Source organism: Tenrec ecaudatus, chromosome 7, assembly GCF_050624435.1.
Source record: "Tenrec ecaudatus isolate mTenEca1 chromosome 7, mTenEca1.hap1, whole genome shotgun sequence".
NCBI classification, from domain to species: domain Eukaryota; kingdom Metazoa; phylum Chordata; class Mammalia; order Afrosoricida; family Tenrecidae; genus Tenrec; species Tenrec ecaudatus.
The window spans coordinates 86,891,869-86,915,333 of NC_134536.1; the positions used below are offsets into that span (position 1 = coordinate 86,891,869).

The 23,465-nt window shown below is 40.7% G+C and overlaps 1 protein-coding gene across 3 annotated transcripts in view; it reads right to left on the reverse strand.

The window, feature by feature from the left end:
* Positions 1-23,465, reverse strand: part of ORC3 (origin recognition complex subunit 3) — a 90,196-nt gene that overhangs the window by 25,096 nt on the left and 41,635 nt on the right. For all 3 annotated transcript variants that reach the window (XM_075554791.1, XM_075554790.1, XM_075554792.1), the window contains 4 exons: positions 23,287-23,420; positions 22,718-22,781; positions 6,106-6,222; positions 5,225-5,304 (listed from right to left, as the gene is read on the reverse strand). In XM_075554791.1, the coding sequence (XP_075410906.1) occupies positions 5,225-5,304; positions 6,106-6,222; positions 22,718-22,781; positions 23,287-23,420 (395 nt within the window). The remainder of the gene's footprint in view (positions 1-5,224; positions 5,305-6,105; positions 6,223-22,717; positions 22,782-23,286; positions 23,421-23,465) is intronic.

Below are 23,465 nucleotides of genomic sequence, written 5' to 3' on the forward strand. Positions count from 1 at the left end.
AAAAATCCACTTTATCCTATAGGGCCACTGTGTGTGGAACCCAGCCAATGGTCACCTGGCTTGGTTTCTATCTTTGTACGCACGGTGCAGTGAAGAGCTATCTACCTCCCCTTCTGTGTGGATGGGTTGCTCCTGCTCTAGGAGTTGCCTGAGTCAGAAAGACTTGCAGAGGACATTCGAACGACTGCACTCAAATCAAATGATGACATCTTATAAACCCATCATTTTAGGCTCCCCTACAAACAATGTCTGCTTCATCCATTTCAATAGGTCTTTTTCTGCTCGGGAACATATAATAAAAACATATTCCTGTACTATTACAAAGGAGCCCCGGTAATAAAGTTAAGCAAGTGTTGAATTGCTAACCTCAGGTCAGTAGTTGTATTTATTTATTTTTGTTTTTTTGCACTTTTTTTAAAAGATCATTTTATTGAGGGTTCTTACCGTTCTTATAACATTCCATATATCAATTTTATCAAGCATATTTGTACATATGTTGCCACCATTATTTTCTAAACATTTACTTTCTATTTGAGCCCTTGGTATCAGCTCTTTTCACCTGCCCCACCCCACCCCACCCCACCCCACCCCTGCTTTGTGACCTCTTGATAAATTATAAGTTATTATTTTCAGACCTTACAGAGATTGCTGTCTCCCTTCCCCTGCGGTTTCTTGCCCCCACCTTCCCCCACCCTCCTGGTATCGCTTGTGAGCAGTTTGAAAACCCACGAGCTACTCTCTGGGAGAAAGATGAGGCTGTCTACTATCACAAAGCCTTGGACACCACATATAAAGTCACTGAGTCAGAAACAACTTGGTGGCATTGGGGCTGTTTTTGTGGGTTATTACTTGTAAATTCTTTAAAATGATCAGAACATACTTCAACAAGCATAACTATTGTTATTTAAGTATATCAGTTTCCAGATAAAAGGTATTTTCAAGAGATACTACCTTTATTTCTTATTAAAAAATTCAAATTGGAATTTCATTGAACTCTATTTCTAATTCTACCTTAATGGTTTTTCTCTTCAATGTTTTAGACAACAGTTTAATCGTATTTCCTTATCTGACTTGAGTTTAGATTTGAAAACTAGTATGAATGAAGTATTAGGTCTTCTCCTAAATCTGATGATTTCTACTGAGAATGCCAAACTTGGAAAATCTCTGATTTCTTGTTCACATCTAAACTGCATGGGGGGGGGGGGGTGTTAATCCGGACTCCTGTTCTCGTGTATGTGAAGTGTCCAGGTGCTTGACTAACTTTGCTGGACTTGCTGTATTGATCCTCAGATCTCTCTAGTCAGCTTCCGACTGCCTGTTTTTAGGACACCAGTTGGGCAAAATGACTGAAACTTCACTTTCTATTTATTGCTTCTGCTTTACTCAGATCCCTAAATGCATACTTTAGATTTTGGCAAAGAATAGTGGAAGATACAATAGCTTTATAGTCAGACCTGGATTAGAAAATTGGTTCCATCAGCAGTTGAGTGATCTCAAGCGAGACACTGAATCTCTATCTGTGCTTCAGTTGCCTCAGCTGTCAAGTGTAGCTAATGATATCCACTACAAAGGTATGAGCACTCCATTCGAAAATGCACATAAAGTATCCACCACAACAGCTGGCACGCTGCAAGTCTTCAGAATATGACAGTTACTATTGTCCCATGACTATTACTGCTCATGGTTCCTTAATCCGGTTTGGAAGTGGTGTTCTTAATTCTTGACTGTACTCCAAAATTACCAGAGTCTAAGAAGAGCAAAGTTATTGATGAATTTGAGAATTCCCAGCTGAAGAAGGAAGACAAGTAGCCATAAAGGTTAAAAAAGAAAGCACAACCAGAATCCACGGGTGTTTGGGATAGGTATGCGCAATTCAACAGAAAACAAGGAATTCTCAGAAATGTTCCAGTTTAAGGTAAATACACAATACCGTATATACTCAAGTATAAGTCGACCCGAATATCAGCCCATGCACCTAATTTTACCACAAAACTGCATTAAACATGTGCTGAAAAACTCGGCTGATACACGAGTACATACGGTACATAAAATCAAAATCGCTTGTCATCAAGTCAAACATGTTAACTCCAGTAAAACCATGATTCCGTTTTAAAAATACATAATCTTGTTGAGAATATACATAGCAGAACATACAGCAATTCAACAATTTCTACGCATACAATTTAGTGACACTGATTTCATTCTTCAGGCTTTGCAACCATTTCCACCTCTGCTCCTAGCACAATCTCTCCATCTCTTGAATTTCCTATCTTAATCTTTCTAGTTGCTGTTGTTAATTTGAACCCATGTAGAGAGGCATCTTAAAGAGTATTCTATCCAATGAAGACATTCTTTTAATTAGTTAAGCTAAACTACATTTTGGCTTCAAGAAGACTTCGGGTCATGTTTTTAGTTTAAATTTTAAACATAAAGATTATCTCAGGATATTAGTTTCAGGGGGTTCATCCAACCTGGATGGCTCCCAAATGTCTGAAATTCATGCCCACTTGAAATAGGGTTTTGCCATTTCCTCACTTCTGATCAGGAGTCTTCTACAGAATCTTTAATCAAAATATACAGTAAAGGTAGTATCAGACATCATCTGGTTCTTTTGGCCTCATGGCAAAGGGAACCTTTGTTCGTGGAAACAATTAGCCACACATTCCTCATCCTATTTCTGACACCCCAGGAGCACACACACCAACTGCTGTGACTTGGATGGCTGCTTGTAAGCCGTAGGGCCTGAGGCACAATGCCACCAGCTAGGAGATACAACAAAAGCCCTAAACACTATTATCAGGCTACTTACTTCGGACAGTCCATAAAATGCTGGCCCCACCCTCCCAACCATGGGTCCAAATCCCAGGAGGTGTTGCAGCCCCAGTAGCTCATCTTTTCTGTTATCGTTAATATGCACCCAAGAACTTTTGCCAATTCAACTTTTTACAGGGATATAACTTGACAGCAATTACATTTACCAGCTATGCAACCTAATGCTATTTTTCCATCATTACAAACCGAAACTTAGTGTTCTGTAAGAAATAAACGCCCGTTTGGCCCACCTCTCGTGCCCATGGTAACCACTAATGAACTTTGGTCTGCTTACATTTGCCTTTCCTAGTCTTTTTATATCAATGACGTCACACAATGTTGGTTTTTGGTGGCTGACTTATTTCAGTCAGTAAAATGCCTTCAAGCTCCAGCACTGTAGCCTGAACCAAATCCACATTTTCATTTTGTTCTGGACTCTTTGTGTTTTCATTATTATTAGATAATCTACATGAAAACCGTCTTGTCCTTGAATTTCTTCTCAGAAATGTACGCGTCACGTTCCATAGCATTTTAAGTAGCCACATTGCCGGAAGTAGCTCAGAGATATTTCTCTCAAGGGGCTTCTCGGGGAATCACCCCACCAACCTTCCCGTTAGCAGCAAGCATGCTAACTGCATCACAGAAATCTCTTAGTGGGATTCTTAAAAGTGAAATAAAACATAAAATTTTTCAGTGGCAGTCTGCTTTCCATAGGGAGTTATTTTTCTACATAGCATGAAATTAATCTCCTATCTTAAACCGCACCTGCTAGATTACTAACGTTTGCACTATTACGTCTCTGGTCTTAAAATGCTTTTTGTGTGGAATTTCCACCTACTATGCCCATCTGTTCTTTCCTTGTGGGCCCAAAGGAAACCAATACCTACTAAATAGTTAGAGCTCATACTGCTTTATGGTATAAGCATCTATATCCACTGGGGAAAACTGCATAATAGTGTTCAGACATGTAAGCTTGCACTTGATTTCTCTTTCACGCTGTCCATGTGATCCTCATTGTTATTAAAGACCAAAATTTCAGCAAGTATAAAAGAAATAAAGCCAGAGGATACAAATGATTATAAGCGAGTCATCATTGGTACCAGATAATTACATAAGACTAGGTAAATAATTTAAAGGAGCCTGGGCAGCTCAGAAGTGAAGTGCTCAGCTGCTAGCAAAAGGCCATTGGTTCAAACCCACCAGCTGCTCTGCAGGAGCAAGATGTGGAAGCTTGCATTCATAATGACAACAGTTTTGAAAGCCAGTGGGACAGTTTTAATCTGTCCTACAGGGCGACTATGAGTTGGAATCAACTTCACGACAATGGGCTTGGTTTTGATTAGTAAGTAAACAATATCTGAGTGAACCAATAGTAATGTGCGATGCCAACTTGAGTAAGAGGAATCCTCAAGATCACTGCCCCAAATCACAGTCAGCAGTGACCTTCTTCACAGGATATACGTCACTCAATAAAGCTGCTTCTCCAACTAACTAATCAAGGATATGATTACTTTCCTGCCACGACGTCACTATTGCTGGCTTCTACTGATCCATAAACGAAATTTTATCCACGTAATCTTTTTTGCATATATATAATTCATGTAGTCTTGATAATAGACTGATCAATGGCTTTACTTAAAAAACCTAGCTAATGGATGTCCAACTTGGATGAGAAGCGGTAGTCTGGCGGAGAAGCTGAGCAGAGAGGCTGAGGGCTCCGAGGGAGTGCCGGGCCCCCCGGCCAGCTTCCGGGGTACAGAGGTGGAAGGCCTGGGCGCCCATGGGTTTTCTCAAAGACGCTTCGACCCAGCCTGCTCCCGCTGCTATAGTTCCCGCAAAGAAGGTGGTGAAAAGAACAAGGACCGTTTGGCTATCAATGAGCTCTTGACCAGAGAGAACACCAACATTCACAAGCACATCCAGGGCGTGGGCTCCAAGAAGCGTGCCGCTACGGTGCTCAAGGAGAGTCGGAAGTTTGCCATGAAGGAGGTGGGAACACCAGATGCAGGAATCGACACCAGGCTCAACAAAGCTGCCTGGGCCAAGGGAATCAGGAACGCCTCATACACTATCCACGTGTGGTTCTCTAGGAGAAGTAATGAGGATGAAGATTCCCCAACAAGCGCTATACATTGGTCACCGAGGTACCTGTCATCACTCTCAAACACCAAGTCAACGCGCATGAAAACTAGTGGCTGATGATCGAATGAAGGCTCTAAAACTCCCACACAGAGACACTAAAACAAATTAACAAGCAAAGAAACATCCCAATCCATCAATACATATTCTAGATCTATACAAATATTCTTGGACACCACATGGGCACGGGACTTCTTGGCAGACCGCGTTCTGGAAGAAGGTGCTACTTATTGGCAGGCTTATAACACACGCACACAAAGAAAGAAAAAACTACCTTAGCAGCTGCAGGGTCGACGCGTACTCCTCTGACTCCCATGGGTTCTTTTCTAAACACGTGCAGTACAGCTCTCGGATCTATAACGAACAGTACATTCGTGAAGCACTAAAGGAGCGCACCAGCTTTATTCCACACTATTAGCTTGACAAAACCACGCTTAAGCAAGGAAGAAAATGTTATTAAAAAGAATCTTTGTCTCTAGATTTGGCATGTATTGCATGGGCCAAGCTTCATAGTCTTATTACATAATGTTATAAATACTGGCAGATCTTTTTGGCCACTTTGTAGTAAGGAAACGTTGAGTTAAAAGTGCTAGCATAATTATAAAAATAAAGGTTTAATAGCAGAGATCATCTCAAAACATGTTTATATGTATTCTTTAACACTTTGATTAAAGATAAAAAGATTCAGGAAAATGAAGCTGTCATTAACATCTATACTACAGACGGCTCACACGGTTTAGGTTATGAGACAAAGGCAAGGAGCAGAGAGACTGCTTCTCTTAGTTCTTGCTACACTGTAAGACTAGTAAACACTGTGATGAGAACTTTGCTTTCTCCAGTGCACAACAGAAAACCGGCTCTTTCAGCACAGGTGACAAAGCAGTGTTACAGAAGGAAAGCTAAACGCCTTCCACAAATAATCACAGCGGACTCAACACCGCTGGGACTCATGCAGTTGTTCCTAGCTGTGGCATTCAGAGCCAAAAACACTGCTTCAAGGATCAGACAAGTGTACAGCTGGATGGATTTAGATTAGGCTCTCATTGCAAGATCTGGATCCATTTCAAATGCACTGCTTGCAGTGCTTCAAAAATCAAAGCAAGAAACTACTTATGTTCCTGCTTATTAGGTTCCAAATAAGGGAGCACTGGTTACCTGTCGACCCAAGGGGTACTTGGGAAGGGAACAAGTAAACTTGTGAAGACATCGCAACACCAGGAAGTAATTTGTGTGGTAAACATGCAGGTTTTCTAGCAATGATTGTGCTTGCTCCTAAAAAAAAAAAAATCACAGAATATATTATTAAGATAATGTTAGTAATTAACAACTATCAAAATAAAATTGAATCCATGTTTCTGTACAGCTGCCGGGAAATTGACAAAAGAACATTCAGAATTACAAATTAGCCTGCTTAATTTATGAGAATTTGTAATACACACAGAATCCTGGATAAAGAAATCTGGTCTGAATTAATACTGCAACGTAACCTCCTCACACCTCCAGCACTTGCCACAATACCCTCCCCGTCTAATCCAGGGCTGCAAAAGCCCTTACTGGATGTCTGCTCTGTACACGCCCACGAGGGGCGTCTCTTCTCAGGAGGAGGCAGAGGGCACTAACAGGTGCCGAGGTGCTGCTGCTGCGGCAATCCTTCTCCTGAAGCACTGCTGGAACCATGTTTCTCTGAAGGGGAAGAAAGGAGGGCTCTGGAGAAACACCACTGTTGATTCTGAAAAATCTCTGCTTCTTGCTAAAAATCCTCTTTACTGGTTTTATCAATTAAGGGGGAGGGGGAAAACAGAAGAATGTGAAAGAAATCTAAGCTAAAACACTTTATTATAATTTAGAATGAGACGGTGGATAATATCTTTAAAAGCCTACAGGATGACTAATCTGACAGATGGGGTTTCAGAAGCCCTCTGGAGCGTCCTCAAACAGTGTTAGACCGTATCAGAGTTTCTAGGCTTCAGCTGCTTGCTTCCATAACACTTTATTAAGAGGATTATAATTTGTGGCATGGCTTTCAATTTTTCCTCCTCCTTAGAAGTCAGATAAAGGACTTTTAACTACAGGGCTATGTCTTTTTTTAAAAAGTTTTTCTTCCTTGCATATCTCTCAGACACCTATTATTTTCAGCACTTAATCGTGCACACAATAATACCTCAGATATCAATGAAGTCAAGCAAATCAAACTTATACAAAAGAACAAATTCAATGTATTTCTCTAACTCACTTAGAAATCAATTCCTTGCTCAGCAATCATTACAAGAAAGCATACTACAAATAAAAGCTTTCGTACCAAAATTTTAAAATCAAACTGAATCTGTAAAGTATTTTGATGCATAAACACTTTTTCAAACTTAAAAAACCAGCATCACTTGTACTTATGTAAATGTTCAAGTCTGCTGACTGAGTACTCCTTCTCCCAGTCTTTAAATGTCCTTCTGGAATCTTCTATAAAGTTTACAGTTCTCATTACGTCTGATCTCATAATCATATTTAGAATGATTCTTTCCCTTTTTAAAAATCATTTATCAGGGGCGCATACAACTCTTAACACAATCCACACAAACATCCATTGTGTCAAGCACATTTGTTGCCCTCATCATTCTCAAAACATTTTTCTACTTGAGCCCTTGACATTAGCTCATTTTTTCCCCTTCCTCCCTCTCTCCCTCAATGAGCCCTTGATGATTTATAAATGATTATTTTTTCATGTCTTACACTGGCTGATGTCTCCCTTCACCCACTTTTCTGTTGTCATCTCCCAGGGAGGGGGTTATATGTATATCATTGTGACCGGTTCCCCCTTTATACCCTACCTTCTCCTTACCCTCTTGGTGTTGCTACTCTCATTATTGGTCCAGAGGGGTTTATCTGTCCTGGATTTTCTGTTTCCAGCTCTTATCTGTACCAGTGTACATCCTCTGGTCTAGATGGATTTGTAAGGTAGAATTGGGGTCATGATAGTTGGGGTGGGGGGTGAGTAGGACTACAGGAAAGTTGTATATATCATCGGTGCATGATATATACATACTGCATCCTGACTGGCTCTTCTGTTCCCCACAACCCTTCTGTAAGGGGATGTCCAATTGCCTACAGATGGGCTTTGGGTCTCCACACTGCACTCTCCCTCATTCACAATGATATGATTTTTTGTTCTGATACCTGACACCTTATGAACACACAGGCAGTTAGTTGTGCTTCTTCCATGTGGGTTTTGTTGACTCTCAGCTAGATGGCTGCATGTTTATCTTCAAGCCAGTAAGACCCCAGACACTGTATCTGTTCAGGGCTGGGCACCATCAGCTTCCTTCACATTTGCTTATGCCCCAGCTTTGTTCTCAGCGATTGTGAGCATGATGGAATGTGAGCATCATGGAATGCCAGTTCAACAGAACAAAGAAGTATTCTTGCATTGAGGGAGTACTTGAGTAGTGGCCCAATGTCCACCCACCACTTTAATAATAAAACTATAAATATATGCACATAGATCTATTTCCCCATTGTCATATATAAATATATTTACATTTGTATATGTCTGTATTTAGACCTCTATAAATGCCCTTTGCCTCCTACTTCTTTCCTCTATTTCATTTTACTTTCTAAATGTCCCACTATCATGTTCAGACTTCATTTAGGTTTAAGTAATTCCTCTTGGTTACACTGCCCTTGATCAAGCCCTATCAGGCCTTCCACACCCTCCTTGCCATTGATTTTTGGATCACCTGTTGTTCCCTTGTCCCTGGGTCTGTTAACACCCACTTCCTTTCCCCTGCCTCCCCCCTCCAATGTCCCCCAAGAACCATTGGTCCCATTGTTTTCTCCTCCAGCTTGTTTATCCCACCTATCTTATCTAGATAGACCTGCAGAGATAAAAATATGCACAAAAAACAAGACAGAGCAAAACAAAGCAACAAAAGAAAACAAAACCAAGGACATAAAAAGAAAAGCCTGTAACTAGTTCAAGGTTTGTTTGTTGACCTTTATGAGTGTTTTCTGGTCCAGTTTGATGGGGTGCCACACCCTGGCCACACACTCTGTTTTTGCGATTCCCTGGGGACTTCGTTGCTCTATTCCCCTTGCTGTTCTGTTGCACACCATGAGTGCTGTGCCCCAGTGTGGTGGAGTCAGATCGGGTGCAATTCCCGCACTGTCTCCAATGTTGTCCCCATAATGCTATGGGTCAGCAAGGGACGTCATGTCTCGTAGTGAGGCTGGCCCTATGGTCCTGTGTTTTGGCTGCTCTGAGTGGGAATATCGTCCTCAGGGATTGGTGGGCCAGGATGTGTTCTACTCTCTCTTCCTCTCCCTTCATTTGCTCCTGTGTGCTCTGATCAGACATGTCCCTCTCCCTGCACCTTCACTGCTGTCCTCTGAAGTGAATCCTTCTGCGGGGAGGGGGGCTGTCCACATAGTTAGGATTGGGGAGAATGATTCTTTTCAACAGAGACATATTTTGTCTAGGAATATTATTTCCCCAAAAGATAGCCTTTTTTGTGTTCTTCTTGAAACATGAAAACCTCTCACTCTATTGGTTTTTGATTAAAAAATGTAGACACAGAAACATTTCTCTACTATATGAAAAGTGAGCAAATACATAGCAATCCTTTGTTCCTTTTGAACATGCTTTAGCTTCTGGTTCTTTCCATTTGTTGTCCCCGATTCTCCTCCAGATTCTTACAAGCTCCATAACTTCCTTTAGACCTTTGGTCAAAACCCACGGCCCTAAGTGGGCCCAACCCGTGCTACCTCAGTCCCACTCAAGTGTCGCACTCCTTCCCTAGGCCCTTCTTTCCGGAGCACTGAGCACCAGCACAGCAAACACTATTTATCTTGTCTAGTGTCTGCTGCCCCAGTGGAATGTAAGCAAGACATGGATTACTGCCTTTTCTATTTACTAATGTAGTTTCAGGATCTTAACCAATAGTTGGCATACAACAGACATTCAAAAATATTTAGTGAATGAAAAAGTACATTAATAAACAGGCTCACATTCAGACTCTCTTCTAAATAATAGGATAGCTGCTTGTAGTCTGGCTGTACATCAGCTAGACTCTTACTATTTCAAAAGAAGTCAAAGATCTGAATTAGTAATATAAACCTTCTCAATTTGCAAGTAATAGCTTTGGTTTTTAAAAAGCAGTAGGAACCTGAAATAACATGGTTGCTTGCTAATGTATAATACCCCCAAACCAAACTCACTGCCATCAAGTCAATTCTGACTCATAGTGACCCAAAAGAACAGGGTAGAACTGCCCCTGTGGGCTTCTGAGGATGTAAATAATTATGGAAGCAGAAAGGCTCATCTTTCTCCCACAGAATGGCTGGTGGTTTCAAACTGCTGACCTTGTGGTTACGGCTAATACACCATCTTAAATTTTTCATCTGTAACTACATTAATTCTGTAAGTCATTCATTACTATTTACTAGTAAGTTATAGGGCCCCAATCATTAATAAGCTTGTCACTTTGAGAAGCCAATACCTTCTATGTAAATCTTACATACATATAGGTAAAGAAAAATGATTAGACAGTTAAATAAGTCATATTTTATTTTGCATTTATTTCTTTTAATTTCTGTAGTATGTATTGCTTTTATGCATAGAACTGTATATATGAGGGTAATCAGTGACCTCAAAATTTAAAGGAGACTCCTACAAGTCTCCCAGAGAGAGCCAGTGCTCTTCGACTCCCTGAAAAATGGCACCTGGCTCATCTAAAACAAGGCCACGCAAACAGCCATCAGTCCCAACGACCTTAACGAAAAAAAATGGGAGAAACAAAAGGCAGTGCCAGAAGATGTCCTGAACATAAAGACATGCATAGAGGAAGCAGACATTGAGCTGCCACAGAAAGAAATTTTCAGAATGCTACTTGGAGTCAAACAGGATATGAGGGAAACAATACAGAAAAAGGATGAAATGACAGAAGAGGTAAAAGCCATAAATCAAAGAGAAATACAGGAGCTTAGAGAGGAGATAACAAAAACCAGTAGCACACTCATGGACCTCGAGAAGCGACTGGAGGAATCAGAGAAACTCATCAATGACTTGGAGGACAGCCAAGCAGACTTTAACAAACATGAGCAAAAATCTAATAAGATTCTCAGAGAAGCTGAAGAAAACTTAAAATTTATGTCTGATGCTATGAAGCAGAACAACATTAGAATTATTGGCTTACCAGAGGAAGACACAACAAAGGAGTCATCTACAACAATAGTGAGAGAATTCTTGGAGGAAAGCTTCCCCAGCTTAGTGAATGAAAACCAGGCAACCAATCAGGAGGCTGAAAGAACCCCAGCAAGACTGAATCCCAAGAAGTCACCAAGGAACATAATAGTTAAACAACTTTGAGGAAAAGGAGAAAAATCGAGAGCAGCTAGGGAAAAACAAGCAATCACATATAAAGGTTCCCAAATAAGAATGTGCTCAGACCTATCAGCAGAATCGATGAAGAAGAGGAAAGAGTGGAGTAACATATTCAAATAATTGAAGGAAAACAATGCAAGCCCAAGAATACTCTACCCAGCCAAATTATCGATCAAGATAAATGGAAAAGTAAGAGTCTTCCCAGACAAGGAAAAACAGAAGAAACCCAGCCCTACAAAAGATCCTTCCCGACCCAGTATGGGCAGAGGAACAACACTCACCAACCATAAATAAGAGACCACCACATAGAACAACCTCACCCAGGGAGCAAAAAGGAGAAAACAGCCTTCAAGATAGCATTGACTTAAACATAGAAAGACTTGAAAGGCTGCTGAGGTAAGCTTTGAAAAAAAAATGGCAAAAGGGGCATAGGGAAAAAGCTACGGTATACAAATATTCCTGGGGTGAGGACCAGGTAATATGTAAGGGACCAGACCAAATACAGGGATACATATGGCAGACAACTAAAAAGGAGGTGGGGAAAGGAAAAATAAATAAATAAAAAATAAAGGGGTAGCGGGGGCAAAGGGCACTAACTCATCCAAGGGGAGGGTATTGTTTGTGTCTCCACAGGGAAAGAGGGTCCAGAATTCAACCCGATGCTCCAAGATGTGAATGCAACATGCTGGCATGGAGTGGGGAACTAGTGGAGAGCTCTGGGGGGGCCAACCCCAACCCCAACTACTAAGGGGACATCTGCCCCTCCCCTCAGAAGAATTTACTTCAAAGGACGGCACTGAATCTACAGCTCCGGGAGAGGGACATATCTGATCAGAGCACACGGGAGCAGATGACGGGGGCGGAGAGAGTGGAGCACATAATGGCCCACCAGGGCAGGAGGTCGATGTTCCCAATTAGAACAGCCAGTTGGCAGAGAGGACCACATGGCCGGCCCCACTGTGTGACACAATGTCCCTCACTGACCCATAGCCCTACAGGTGGCAACACCGGAGACAGAGTGAGGGAATTGCACCTGATTAGGTCCCGCCACACCAAGGCAAAACACGAAGGGGGTGCAACAGAACAGCAAGGGAATGGAGCAGCGAGGTCCCCAGGGAATGCTGAAGGTGAACTTTGGGGCCAGGGCATGGTGCCCCAACAATGGACTGGAAAACACTCCTAAAGGCCAACAAACAATCCTTGAACTAACTACAAGCTTTTCTTTCTTGTTTTGTTTTGTTTTTGTCATTGGTTTGTTGTATATTGTTGTTTGGTTGTGCTCTGTCTTGTTTTTGTGCATGTTATTATCTCCACAGGTCTGTCTAAATAAGATAGGCTGGATGAACACTTGCAGGAGAAAACAACAGGACCGATGGTTCCGTGGGGACTTGGGAGACGGGGAGGTGGGGGGAAAGGTAGTGGTGTTAATAAAGGCAAGGACAAGGGAACAACAAGTGATCCAAATCGGTGGTGAGGAAGGTGTGGGAGGCCTGGTTGGGCACGATCAAGGGTAATGAAACTAAGAGGAATTGCTGAAACCCTGGTGGGGACTGAGATGATAGTGGGACAGTAGGGAAATCAAAGGAAACAGAGGAAAGAGCTGGAAGGCAGAGAGCATTTATAGAGGTCTAGATAAAGACATGTACATATGCAAATATATTTATACATGAGGATGGGGAAATAGATCTATGTGCATATATTTATAAGATTACAAAACAACGATGTATAAATTACCAAGGGCATATGAGGGAGGGGGGAATGGGGAGGGAGGGGAAGAAAAAAAAAGAGGACCTGATGCAAGGGGCTTAAGTGGAGAGCAAATGCCTTGAGAATGATTGGGGCAGGGAATGTATGGATGTGCTTTATACAATTGATGTATGTATATGTATGGATTGTGGTAAGAGTTGTTGGAGTCCCTAATAAAATGTCAAAGAAGAAAAGAGAAAAAAATGATTAGGGCAAAGACTGTACAGATGTGCTTTATACAATTGATGTATGTATATGTATGAACTGTGAAAAGAATTGTATGAGCCCCAATAAATTGTTAAAAATTAAAAAAAAAAAAGATTAGTATTAAGGTAGCAGAGGGACATTGCACCTCCACTCAAGAACTCCCTCAATGCAAGAACAGTTTTTTCTATAACATTTACATGGGCATTCTATGATGCTCACCTTCCCGATACAACTGCTGAAGACAAAGTGGGTGAACAACTAAATGTGGTGTAGAAAGCTGATGGTGCCCGGCTATCAAAAGATATAGCGTCTGAGGTCTTAAAGGTCTGAAGGTAAACAAGCGGTCATCTAGCTCAGAAGCAACAAAGCCCACATGGAAGAAGCACACCAGCCTGAGCGATCACAAGGTGTCAAGGGATCAGGTATCAGGCAGCATCAGAACAAAAAATCTTACCAGAGTGAATGAGTGGGAGAGTGCAAAGTGGAGACCCAAAGTCCATTTGGAGGCCACTGGACATCCCCCTACAGAAGGGTCTTGGGGAGGAGATGAGACAGTCAGGGTGAGACGTAGCAACGATGGAAAATACAACTTTCCTCTAGTTCCTAAATGCTTCCTCCCCCAGCCCCCCTCCCACTGTCATGATTCGAATCCTACCTTGCAAGTCTGACTAGAACAGAGGATGTACAGTGGTACAGATGGGAACTGGAAACACAGGGAAGCCAGGGCAGATGATCTCCTCAGGACCAGTGGTGTGAGTGGCGATACTGGGAGGGCATAGGGAGGGTGGGTTGGAAAGGGGGAACCTATTTAAAGGATCTACATGTGACCTCCTCCCTGGGGACATACAACAGAAAAGTGGGTGAAGGGAGACATGGGACAGAGTAAAATATGACAAAATAATAATTTATAAATTATCAAGGGTTCATGAAGGAGGGGGTAGTGGGGAGAGAGGGGGAAAATGAGGACCTGATGCCAGGGTCTTGGGTAGAGAGCAAAAGTTTTGAGAATGATGAGGTCAACGAATGTACACATATGTTTTACACAATTGATCTATGTATGGATTTTGATAGGAGTTGTGTGAGCCCCTAATAAAATGACTTTTTTTAAATGAGGAGCTGATACCAAGGGCTGAAGTAGAAAGCAAATATTTTCAGAATGATGGCAATAAATGTACAAATATGCTTGACACATGGATGTATATATAGATTGTGATAAGAGTTGTATGAGCCCCCAATAAAATGATTGAAAAAAATTAAAGAAAATGCCAATTTCAGTTTTAAAATTCATTTCTCTGTACTTCACTGTTATTAAAAAAAGCTAGTAAAACAGGTCTCTACTGAGTTTTCAGAGTTAGCGGTGTCACCTGCTCAAGGGCACAGTATTTTAGCATTCTCTCAATATCTTCTGACCACTAGTTTTCTCATTGGAGAACATTTTAACTGGCAGTGTTTCTCAGATTTAGCATATGACAGCAATCTCCGAGCAACGGGCATGTTGCTAGCCCTCTCATCTGACTCTCCTGTTCCTACCCCACTATCCCAATAGTTTAGATCAGGGAAAAACATCACTTGACAATTTAAATGACCAATTCCTGACACACTAGCTAATGCCAAGCCCATTTGATTCAGTTTGGTAGACTGCACTGTTTCCCGTTTTCTTCTTTTTCATTTATTATTTTTTCTATTCTCACTTGTCGGAGATTGTCCTTTGGCCAATGAATCTAGCTGCATGGTACAACTGTTCAGGGGATAAACTATTTGGATAAGAAACTTCACATAACCTCTTGTTCTTTCATCATTTTATATGGTCTTCCAATGTCCCCCAAGTCTGAAATTCCTAGTGAATATTCTAAAATGGTACGGGTTTTTGTCAGCATGTTATTATTTATTTTATAATACCATTAAAAAAAAACAACAACTGTGAAGTTTATTAAATCCAAGCTGGAGGGGCCAGTCTGCCAAGCCCACAGGTAAGCAAACCAAGAAGGAAAACGAGAGCGTGTGGGTGTGGACACCCCAAGCCCTGAGGACCATATCCATGCACGGAGCTGCTGAAGCACAGGGAGGACTGTAAAGCCGGTAACGGCTCAAGACATGATGTCCCCTCGCTGGGGCATACTGCAACCGAGGACAAAACTGGGAGCGAGTCCGCTCTGACTACCTCCACAGTGGGGTGAACCAAGAAGGTAAGATATCAGTAATGGGAGCCAAGCCAAGCCACAAAGCCCCTGAGGAGCCCCCAAAATAGATTCAGGACAGAAGGGGCGGTTACCACAACACCCCTAGGACTGGTAGTGAGATAGTCATAAAGGTCAGCGGACAAACCTGGAATTATCTATGTTTTTTGGGGGCTGAGGGCTAGTGTTTATTTTTGTTTTTTTCCTTTTTATTCAATCTTTTATTTTCTTTTTGTATTGTCTACGTTATTGTTGGTTTGGCTACCTATATAAGATAGGCATGGGTAGCAAGTCCAAGGAGAAAGCTACGGACCGCAAGGTTATGGAGGGATTAGGGGGAAGAGGGAGTGGGGGAAGGGAGCGGTAAGCAAACACCACCAAAGACAGGTGAACAACTAGGGAATTAAAACTAACAATAAGGAGGACAAAGAGATCCTGGTGATGTTGGAGCAACAGCAATTTAGCTGACAGGAATTACTAAGATGCAGAAAAACAGCGAGCGTGACGATGGGGCAGGAGGAAGGTAAAAGGAAACAGGAAAGATCTAAGAAGACAAGCTATGGAGAGAAGTATAAAATGGGTGTGTACAGATGTAAATATATTAATTCATAAAATAGAGGTATTGGATTGTGTACATATATTTATATGGCAATACACTGAGGTAGTGGATGAACTTTGGGCCTCTGCTCATGCCTTCCTTCAATGCAAGAACACTTTGTTCTATACAACCTGGCACTCTGTGATGCTCACCCTCCTGGCACAATCACTGAAGTCAAAGTGAGTGCACAAGCAAATGTGAAGAAAGCCAATGGTGTCTGGATATCAAAAGATATAGTGTCCGAGGTCTTAAAAGCTTCAAGTTAAACAAGCAGCCATTTAGTAGAGAAGCAACAAGCCCACATGGAAGAAACACACCAGTCTATGCAATCATGATGCATTGATAGGATCAGGTAACAGGATCAGAAGACTCAAAACTAACAAACCAAAATATATATATATATATATATATATATATATAGATGGGTAAGAATGAAGGGCGCTGGAGCACAGACTCAAAACCCATCTGTAGACAATGGCATATCCCCTCACAGAAGGGTCACAAGGAGGGGATGAGTCAACCAGGGTGCAGTATAGCTCGGATGAAACACACAATATTCCTCTGGTTCTTTAAGTCTCCCCCACCCCCACTACCATGAACCCAGTCCTGCCTTTCACTTAAGGCTAGAGCGGAGCATGTGCACTGGTAGAGATAAGAGATCGCAGCACAAGAAATCCAAGAGTAGGGAGGTGGAAAGAGGAATGGAGGAAGGGGGAACCAATCACAATGATCACTACGTAACCATACCCACCCACCCCCTAGGGGAGTTAAAAGAGAACCTGGGAGGAGACAGCAGTTGGCATAAGATATGAAAATAGTATTAATTTATAATTTACTAAGGGGTCACGTAGGTGGGAGGGAGAGAAAAAGAGGAACTGATACCACAGGCTCAAATAGAAAGTCAATGTTTAGAATATAATGATGGCAACATATGTACCAATATGCTTGATATCATTGATGTATGGATTGTTTTGTTTTTTTCCTTGAGTGTAGTCTTTTCTTTTAAATCGTTTTATAAGAGCTCATACAACTCTTATCACAACCCATACATACATCAATTGTGTAAAGCACATTTGTACATTCACTGCCCTCATCACTCTCAAAACATTTGCTCTCCACTTAAGCCCCTGGCATCTGGTCCTTATCTTTTTCCCGCCCTCCCCGATCCCCCCTCCTTCATGAACCTTTGATAATTTATAAATTATTATTTTGTCATATCTTGCCCTGTCCGACGTCTCCCTTCATCCACTTTTCTGTTGTCCGTCCCCCAGGAAGGAAGTCACATGCAGATCCTTGTAATCGGTTCCCCCTTTCCAACCCACCCTCTTTATACCCTCCCAATATCGCCACTCACACCACTGGTCCTGAAGGGATCATCCACTGGGATTCCCTGTGTTTCTAGTTCCTATCTGTACCAGTGTACATCCGCTGGTCTAGACAGACTTGCAAGGTAGAATCGGGATCATGATGGGCGGGGGGAGAAGCATTTAGGAACTAAAGGAAAGTTGTATTTTTCATCATTGCTACATCACACCCTGACTGGCTAGTCTCTTCCCTGAGACCCTTCTGTAAGGGGATGTCTAGTGGCCTACAAATGGGCTTTGGGTCTCTACTCCGCATCGCCCCCAACCCCCCTCATTCATTATAAGGTTTTTGTTCTGATCATGCCTGATACCTGATCCCTTTGACCCCTCGTGATTGCACAGGCTGGTGTGCTTCTTCCATGTGGGCTTCGTTGCTTCTGAGTTAGATTGTCGCTTGTTTACCTTCAAGCCTTTAAGACCCCAGACACTATAGCTATTGATAGCCGGGCACCATCAGCTTTCTTCACCACATTTGCTTATTTACCCGCTTTGTCTTCAGTGGCTGTGTCGGGAAGGTGAGCATCATAGAATGCCAATTTAATAGAAGAAAGTATTCTTGCATTGAGGGAGTACTTGAGTGGAGGTCCAATGTCCTTCTGCTACATTAATACAAAACCTAAAAGTATATGCACACAGATTCCCCATTCTCATATATAAACATATTTGCACATGTACATGTCTTTATCTAGACCTCTATAAATGCCCTTTGCCTCCCAGCTCTTTCCTCTATTTCCCGTGACTTTCCTACTGCCCCACTATCATCTCAGTCCCCACCAGGGTTTCAGCAATTCCTCTTGGTTACATTACCCTTGATCATGCCCTACCAGGCCTCCCATTCCCTCCTTACCACCAATTTGGATCACTTGTTGTTCCCTTATCCCTGGGTTTGTTAACACCACTACCTTTCCCCTCACCTCCTCCTCTCCCATGTCCCCCCCGAACTGTCAGTCCCGTTGTTTTCTCCTCCAGATTGTTCATCCAGCCTATCTTATTCAGACAGACCTGCGAAGATAACAACATGCACAAAAACAAGACAGAGCAAAACCAAGCAACAATATACAACAAAACAACAACAACAAAAACAAAACACAACAAGAAAGAAAAGTTTATAGTAAGTTCAAGGATTGTTTGTTGGCCTTTGGGAGTGTTTTCCTCTGTTGGGGTACCACGCCCTGGCCCCAAAGTCCACCTTCAGCATTCCTTAAGGATCTCTTTGCTGCATTCTCTTGCTGTTTTGATGTATGGATTGTTATAGAAGGTGTAAGAGCCCCCAACAAAAATGATCTTTAAAAAAAATTCCAAGCTGGCAAAACTTTTGAAGCACTATCTCTAAAAGTAATGAGTTCATAGCTTGAATGAAGGGTTTTTTAATATCTTGAGTCGAGCCAAAGAATAATTGAAATGAATCATTTATCTAAGCCTAAAGTCCAATAGGTTAGTTTTACACTTAAGGAAACAAGGTAACGAACAATATTTTCTTCTCCAACCAGGCAAGCTCTGTAGTTCTTACGTGACCTCCAGACTAATCGCGCCAGCATCACCTGGGGCCCGACTAGACAGGAAATCGGGAGCACCACCGCGACGACTTGCGACTCTCCAACAGTTCCGACTCACAATGACCCTATATGACACAGCAGAACTGCCTATAGGCTTTCCAAAGCAGTGGTCTTTAGGAAGCACACGGCACAGCTTTCCTGTGAGGAGTGGCTCATAGGCCGGAACCACTAAACTTTTGGTTACCAGCTGAGCATTAACCACTGCACCAACAGGTATTCTGAGCATCGCTTCTAACCCACAAAACTAGAAACTCTGTGGATGGCATCCACAAAGTTGCTTTAACAAGTCCTCCAAGTGAATCTCAAATGTTAAAGTATGAGAACCCATGCGATAGTTCATCAGAGCAGGAATGAAAGGAGATTGGGGGGGCAGAAATAGGATAGACAGAGAGAGAGCAAATTTCTCCAGAGACTTCTTTGAGGTCTTTCTTAAAAATCTGAGTATAGAAAATGGGTACAAAATGATAAAACTCTAACAATAGCTATGTCTATGTAGCTATATAATCGGTATAACCACACACGTGCTCCTTACCTACTATCTATCTCAGCATCTGATATTTTGCATTTATGACCATAGTAAAAAGTTTACTACAAGTATTTTGTGGATCAACGACATTTTGAGGGCCGATTTTCAGAAAACCCAGACTCACATTTCCTGGAACTTGATGAAATATGCTCAGCATCACAGTAACAAGCAAGCTTCCACTAACAGATGGGTGGTGGCTGGCAACTGAACCTGTGTTTTTCACAGGGTGCTATCATGGTACCATCACTGCTATCAGTACTATTTTATACACGTATACATACACATACATCGTGAGTAATATATATATTATATATATATATATATACATACTGTGTGTAATGTGTAGAACTACAAGGGAGCTTCAAAATATTAGTAGAAAAATTTCACTGTTTTTAATTTCATGTTTATTCATAGTGGTATGTTAATTTTTATCAAAGTGAAAAATACATAATAGAAACAACATTTTGCTAAGTAAACTTTGATTATTCCAATAACTCTATGAAGAAATCATACTAGGAACTATTCCATTGGGCAGATAAGAAAATTGAGGCTTATACAAAGAAAGTGGTTTCATACTAGGAACTATTCCATTGGGCAGATAAGAAAATTGAGGCTTATACAAAGAAAGTGGTTTTCCTAAGTTCCCATGGCTGAAGGAATGCTGGAGTTCAAATGCACGATGCCCATGTTAAAGATTTGCGATTCTAGCTGTAAGAGCCCCCAATAAAATAAAATTGAAAAAAAAGAAGCGAAGCTTATGTTCAGAATGTTCAGTTTAGCAGCATTGCAATATCGGAGGGAGAGCAAAAAAAGAGCCAAAGGAAACAGAAGAAAATGAGAGAAGTGTTTGTTTTTTAAGTAGGACAGAAATAAATTTGCAATCTTATGCTAAAAACAAAACTGGGATTCTTAACTATGTTATGTAAAAGCATAATACTGATCAATTATTTTAACAAAATCATTAAAAAGTTATAATGAGAATAAAATATGGAAAGCTACTTCTATCTAAAATAGAGAAATCAGGAGACAAACTGATAAATTTAAATATTCTATCCAACTCCCCCAAATGTTCTTAAGGACATCATGCGGCCTTTGAACTTAGTAAGTGGCCTAGATACAACTTTTTCAGAGTAAGAGTAATATCTTTGTTCTCCTTCATATTTCTCATTGCTAAATCTCAAGAAAATAAGATCCTTATAAGACAAAACAAACCATCTATAATGAATGTGTGTTTGGAGTCAATACAATACAAATCAGGACAGACTTCTGGGCCTAGTAAAAAGTAGGGCTGTACGAACTAAAAGAACAAGTCCCATATAAATAAATTCTTAGAAATATACAAAAAACAGGGGGGGGTGGGGAGAGAAGAAATATACAGAAATCCACTTTTAAAATAGTGATAATTATGAGGCTATTTTTCTAATAGATAAGCCTACACACCTTCTCTGTCATCTCAATGCTTAAAGGTATTGTTTGAAAATGTTTTCCTGGCTTCTGAAGATACACTTTGGCAGAAAAGTTCTAGCAGGAAGTGCACTTGGCAACTAGCGGATTCAGCAGACATTTAATCTATCTAACATTAAGAGACTGAGCAAATATGCATACATCCTCTTCTACTGGTTCTACAACTTCCTCTCTACCGAAACTGCCTGCATTTGTTTGAAGAGTTCCTATCCTGCTATGAAAAGGCTACAGAAATTATTAAAGTGATTACTGACTCCAATCTAGAAGGAATTTCATAACAGGGTGGATTATGTATTAGAAAATATCTAATAAAAGCTATTCTCGAGGGGCGATACTAGGAGGGTAGAGGGTGAGTGGGTTGGAAAGAGAAAACTGATTACAAGGATCTACATGTGACCTCCTCCCTGGGGGACAGACAACAGAAAAGGGGGTGAAGGGAGATGCCGGGCAGGGAAAGATATGACAAAATAACCATTTATAAATTATCAAGGGCGCATGAAGGAGGGGGGAGCAGGGAGGGAGGGGAAAAAATGAGGACTTGATGCAAACAAAGGGCTTAATCGGAGAGCAAATGCTTTGAAAATGATGAGGATATAGAATGTACAAATGTGCTTTACACAATTAACGTATGCATGGATTGTGATAAGAGTTGGATGAGCCCCTAATAAAATGTTTTAAAAAAAAGCTATTCTCAAAGTTTTCTGAAACTCTGCAATGCAAGGGAGACAAATAGTTATTTAGAACTACACAGGATACAGGTCTTCAAAGAATGAACATTGCTCTGTTCACAGTTTGAAAACAGTACACAGAATAACAAAACTCACACCAAGCACAGCGCTTAATTTCAATCTCATCTTAATTTTATTGTAAGTTCAAATAACTTTTTGCCTTAAAAAGGTAAGAGGTGTATGAAAATAAATGTAACATGGCACATTTTTAAGTATCCAACAGCAAGGAACTTAAGGAAGAATCATTCAGTAGAATAACCTTGCTGTTCTTTGGTACTAGCATGGAACGATTCCCAGGAGTTAAGTGTAAAACAAGATGCAGAATACTGTGTATGATATGCTTGTTCTATAAAGCCGAGGAGACCCTAACCTATGTGTAATTCATTGTATACACACGCATCATCACTAAACAGTAAATAAACTGCTAACATGGCTGCATGTGGAGGGGAAGGCTGTAGTTAGAAACAGAGGTAAGAGGGTTCTCTTCACTGCATATCACTTGTGTTTCAAATTATATGCCATGTCCAAATATTATCTATTTGAGAAAGAAAAAATAATTTCTTCTGATATTCTCTATGTTGTATGTCTAGCATAATCTTCTAAGTTCATAACTTCTTTCCCATAATGATATTATTTTTCAGATTGATTTCACTTAGCAGTAGGTATCCATGCTAAACTGTATCGATACACAAAAGCCTTCAGAAGAACATTAAAATGAAAATGCTTATAGATTCCAACTATTTTATGCAAAGAAATAGGAGTTCTAAAAGTACTTTCAAAACAGACTACAGTGGAAACCCAGTGTTCTAGTTAATATTTTTTCTCCACAGAAAAATCTTAACTTTTAGAGATGAGGTAGTATACCATCCTTAATATTCTAATTAAGTGTCATATTTCTAATTAAGTATTACAAACAATACTTTACTGTAAAGAGTATATTAAGATACATAGGTGCTCAGAAAATATTTTATGCAAACTCCTTTTACATAAAGAATAAAACAGGCCAATATTAAAACAAATACATTTCCTACCTTTAAAAATCTTTCATTGGTCAATAATGCAATTTGCTTCTCGGAAGTTTGATTTTCCACGTACCTAATTTTTACAATTCCACAAACACAAGAAGAGAAAATTAAACATTCTCATCATCTAAATAGCATGAAAAAAAAAAAAAAGAAAAAAAAATAGCATGTGTGTGTGTGTTGGTGGGGGGGGGAAAACTGCTCTTTCTAAATTGGTGGGATCATTCTTTTATTTCTTCTCAAAATCAAATTCAAGGGGATAAGTCTTGATTCGGGGGTAATTTTTAACTCATTAAGTCAGTTGGAACTCAAATTCTCGAGGTGTAAGAATAAACAGATGCCATAAACCAAACACAGAAAATAATACTCCTGAAAAATAATTGTGGCAAACTCACAAATCACGCATCTTTGTAAACTAAACCCAATTGCCAAATCCCACAATTAAAAACAGGAAGGCTTGGTTTTGCTCTAAACAAGAAATGTTTTTATTTTTCCTTTTCCCATCACAAAAATAACTGGATTGAAATCCTGTTTTCCTCCAAAGCCTATTAAAAACATGTAAAATATCTACTTTTTACCTCCTAAAGGATGGAAGTCGTCGGATATTTTCACACTGATCATCTGATAAAAAGTTTATTCGTCTTTTAGCTTCTGGCAGGCTACAGCAGAGAACACTGAGGGGCTGGGAATAGAAATGCTCTAATAAAGAAAGCTGAAAGAAATATGAAAATTAAAGATATTTGTTATATTTTGGCAG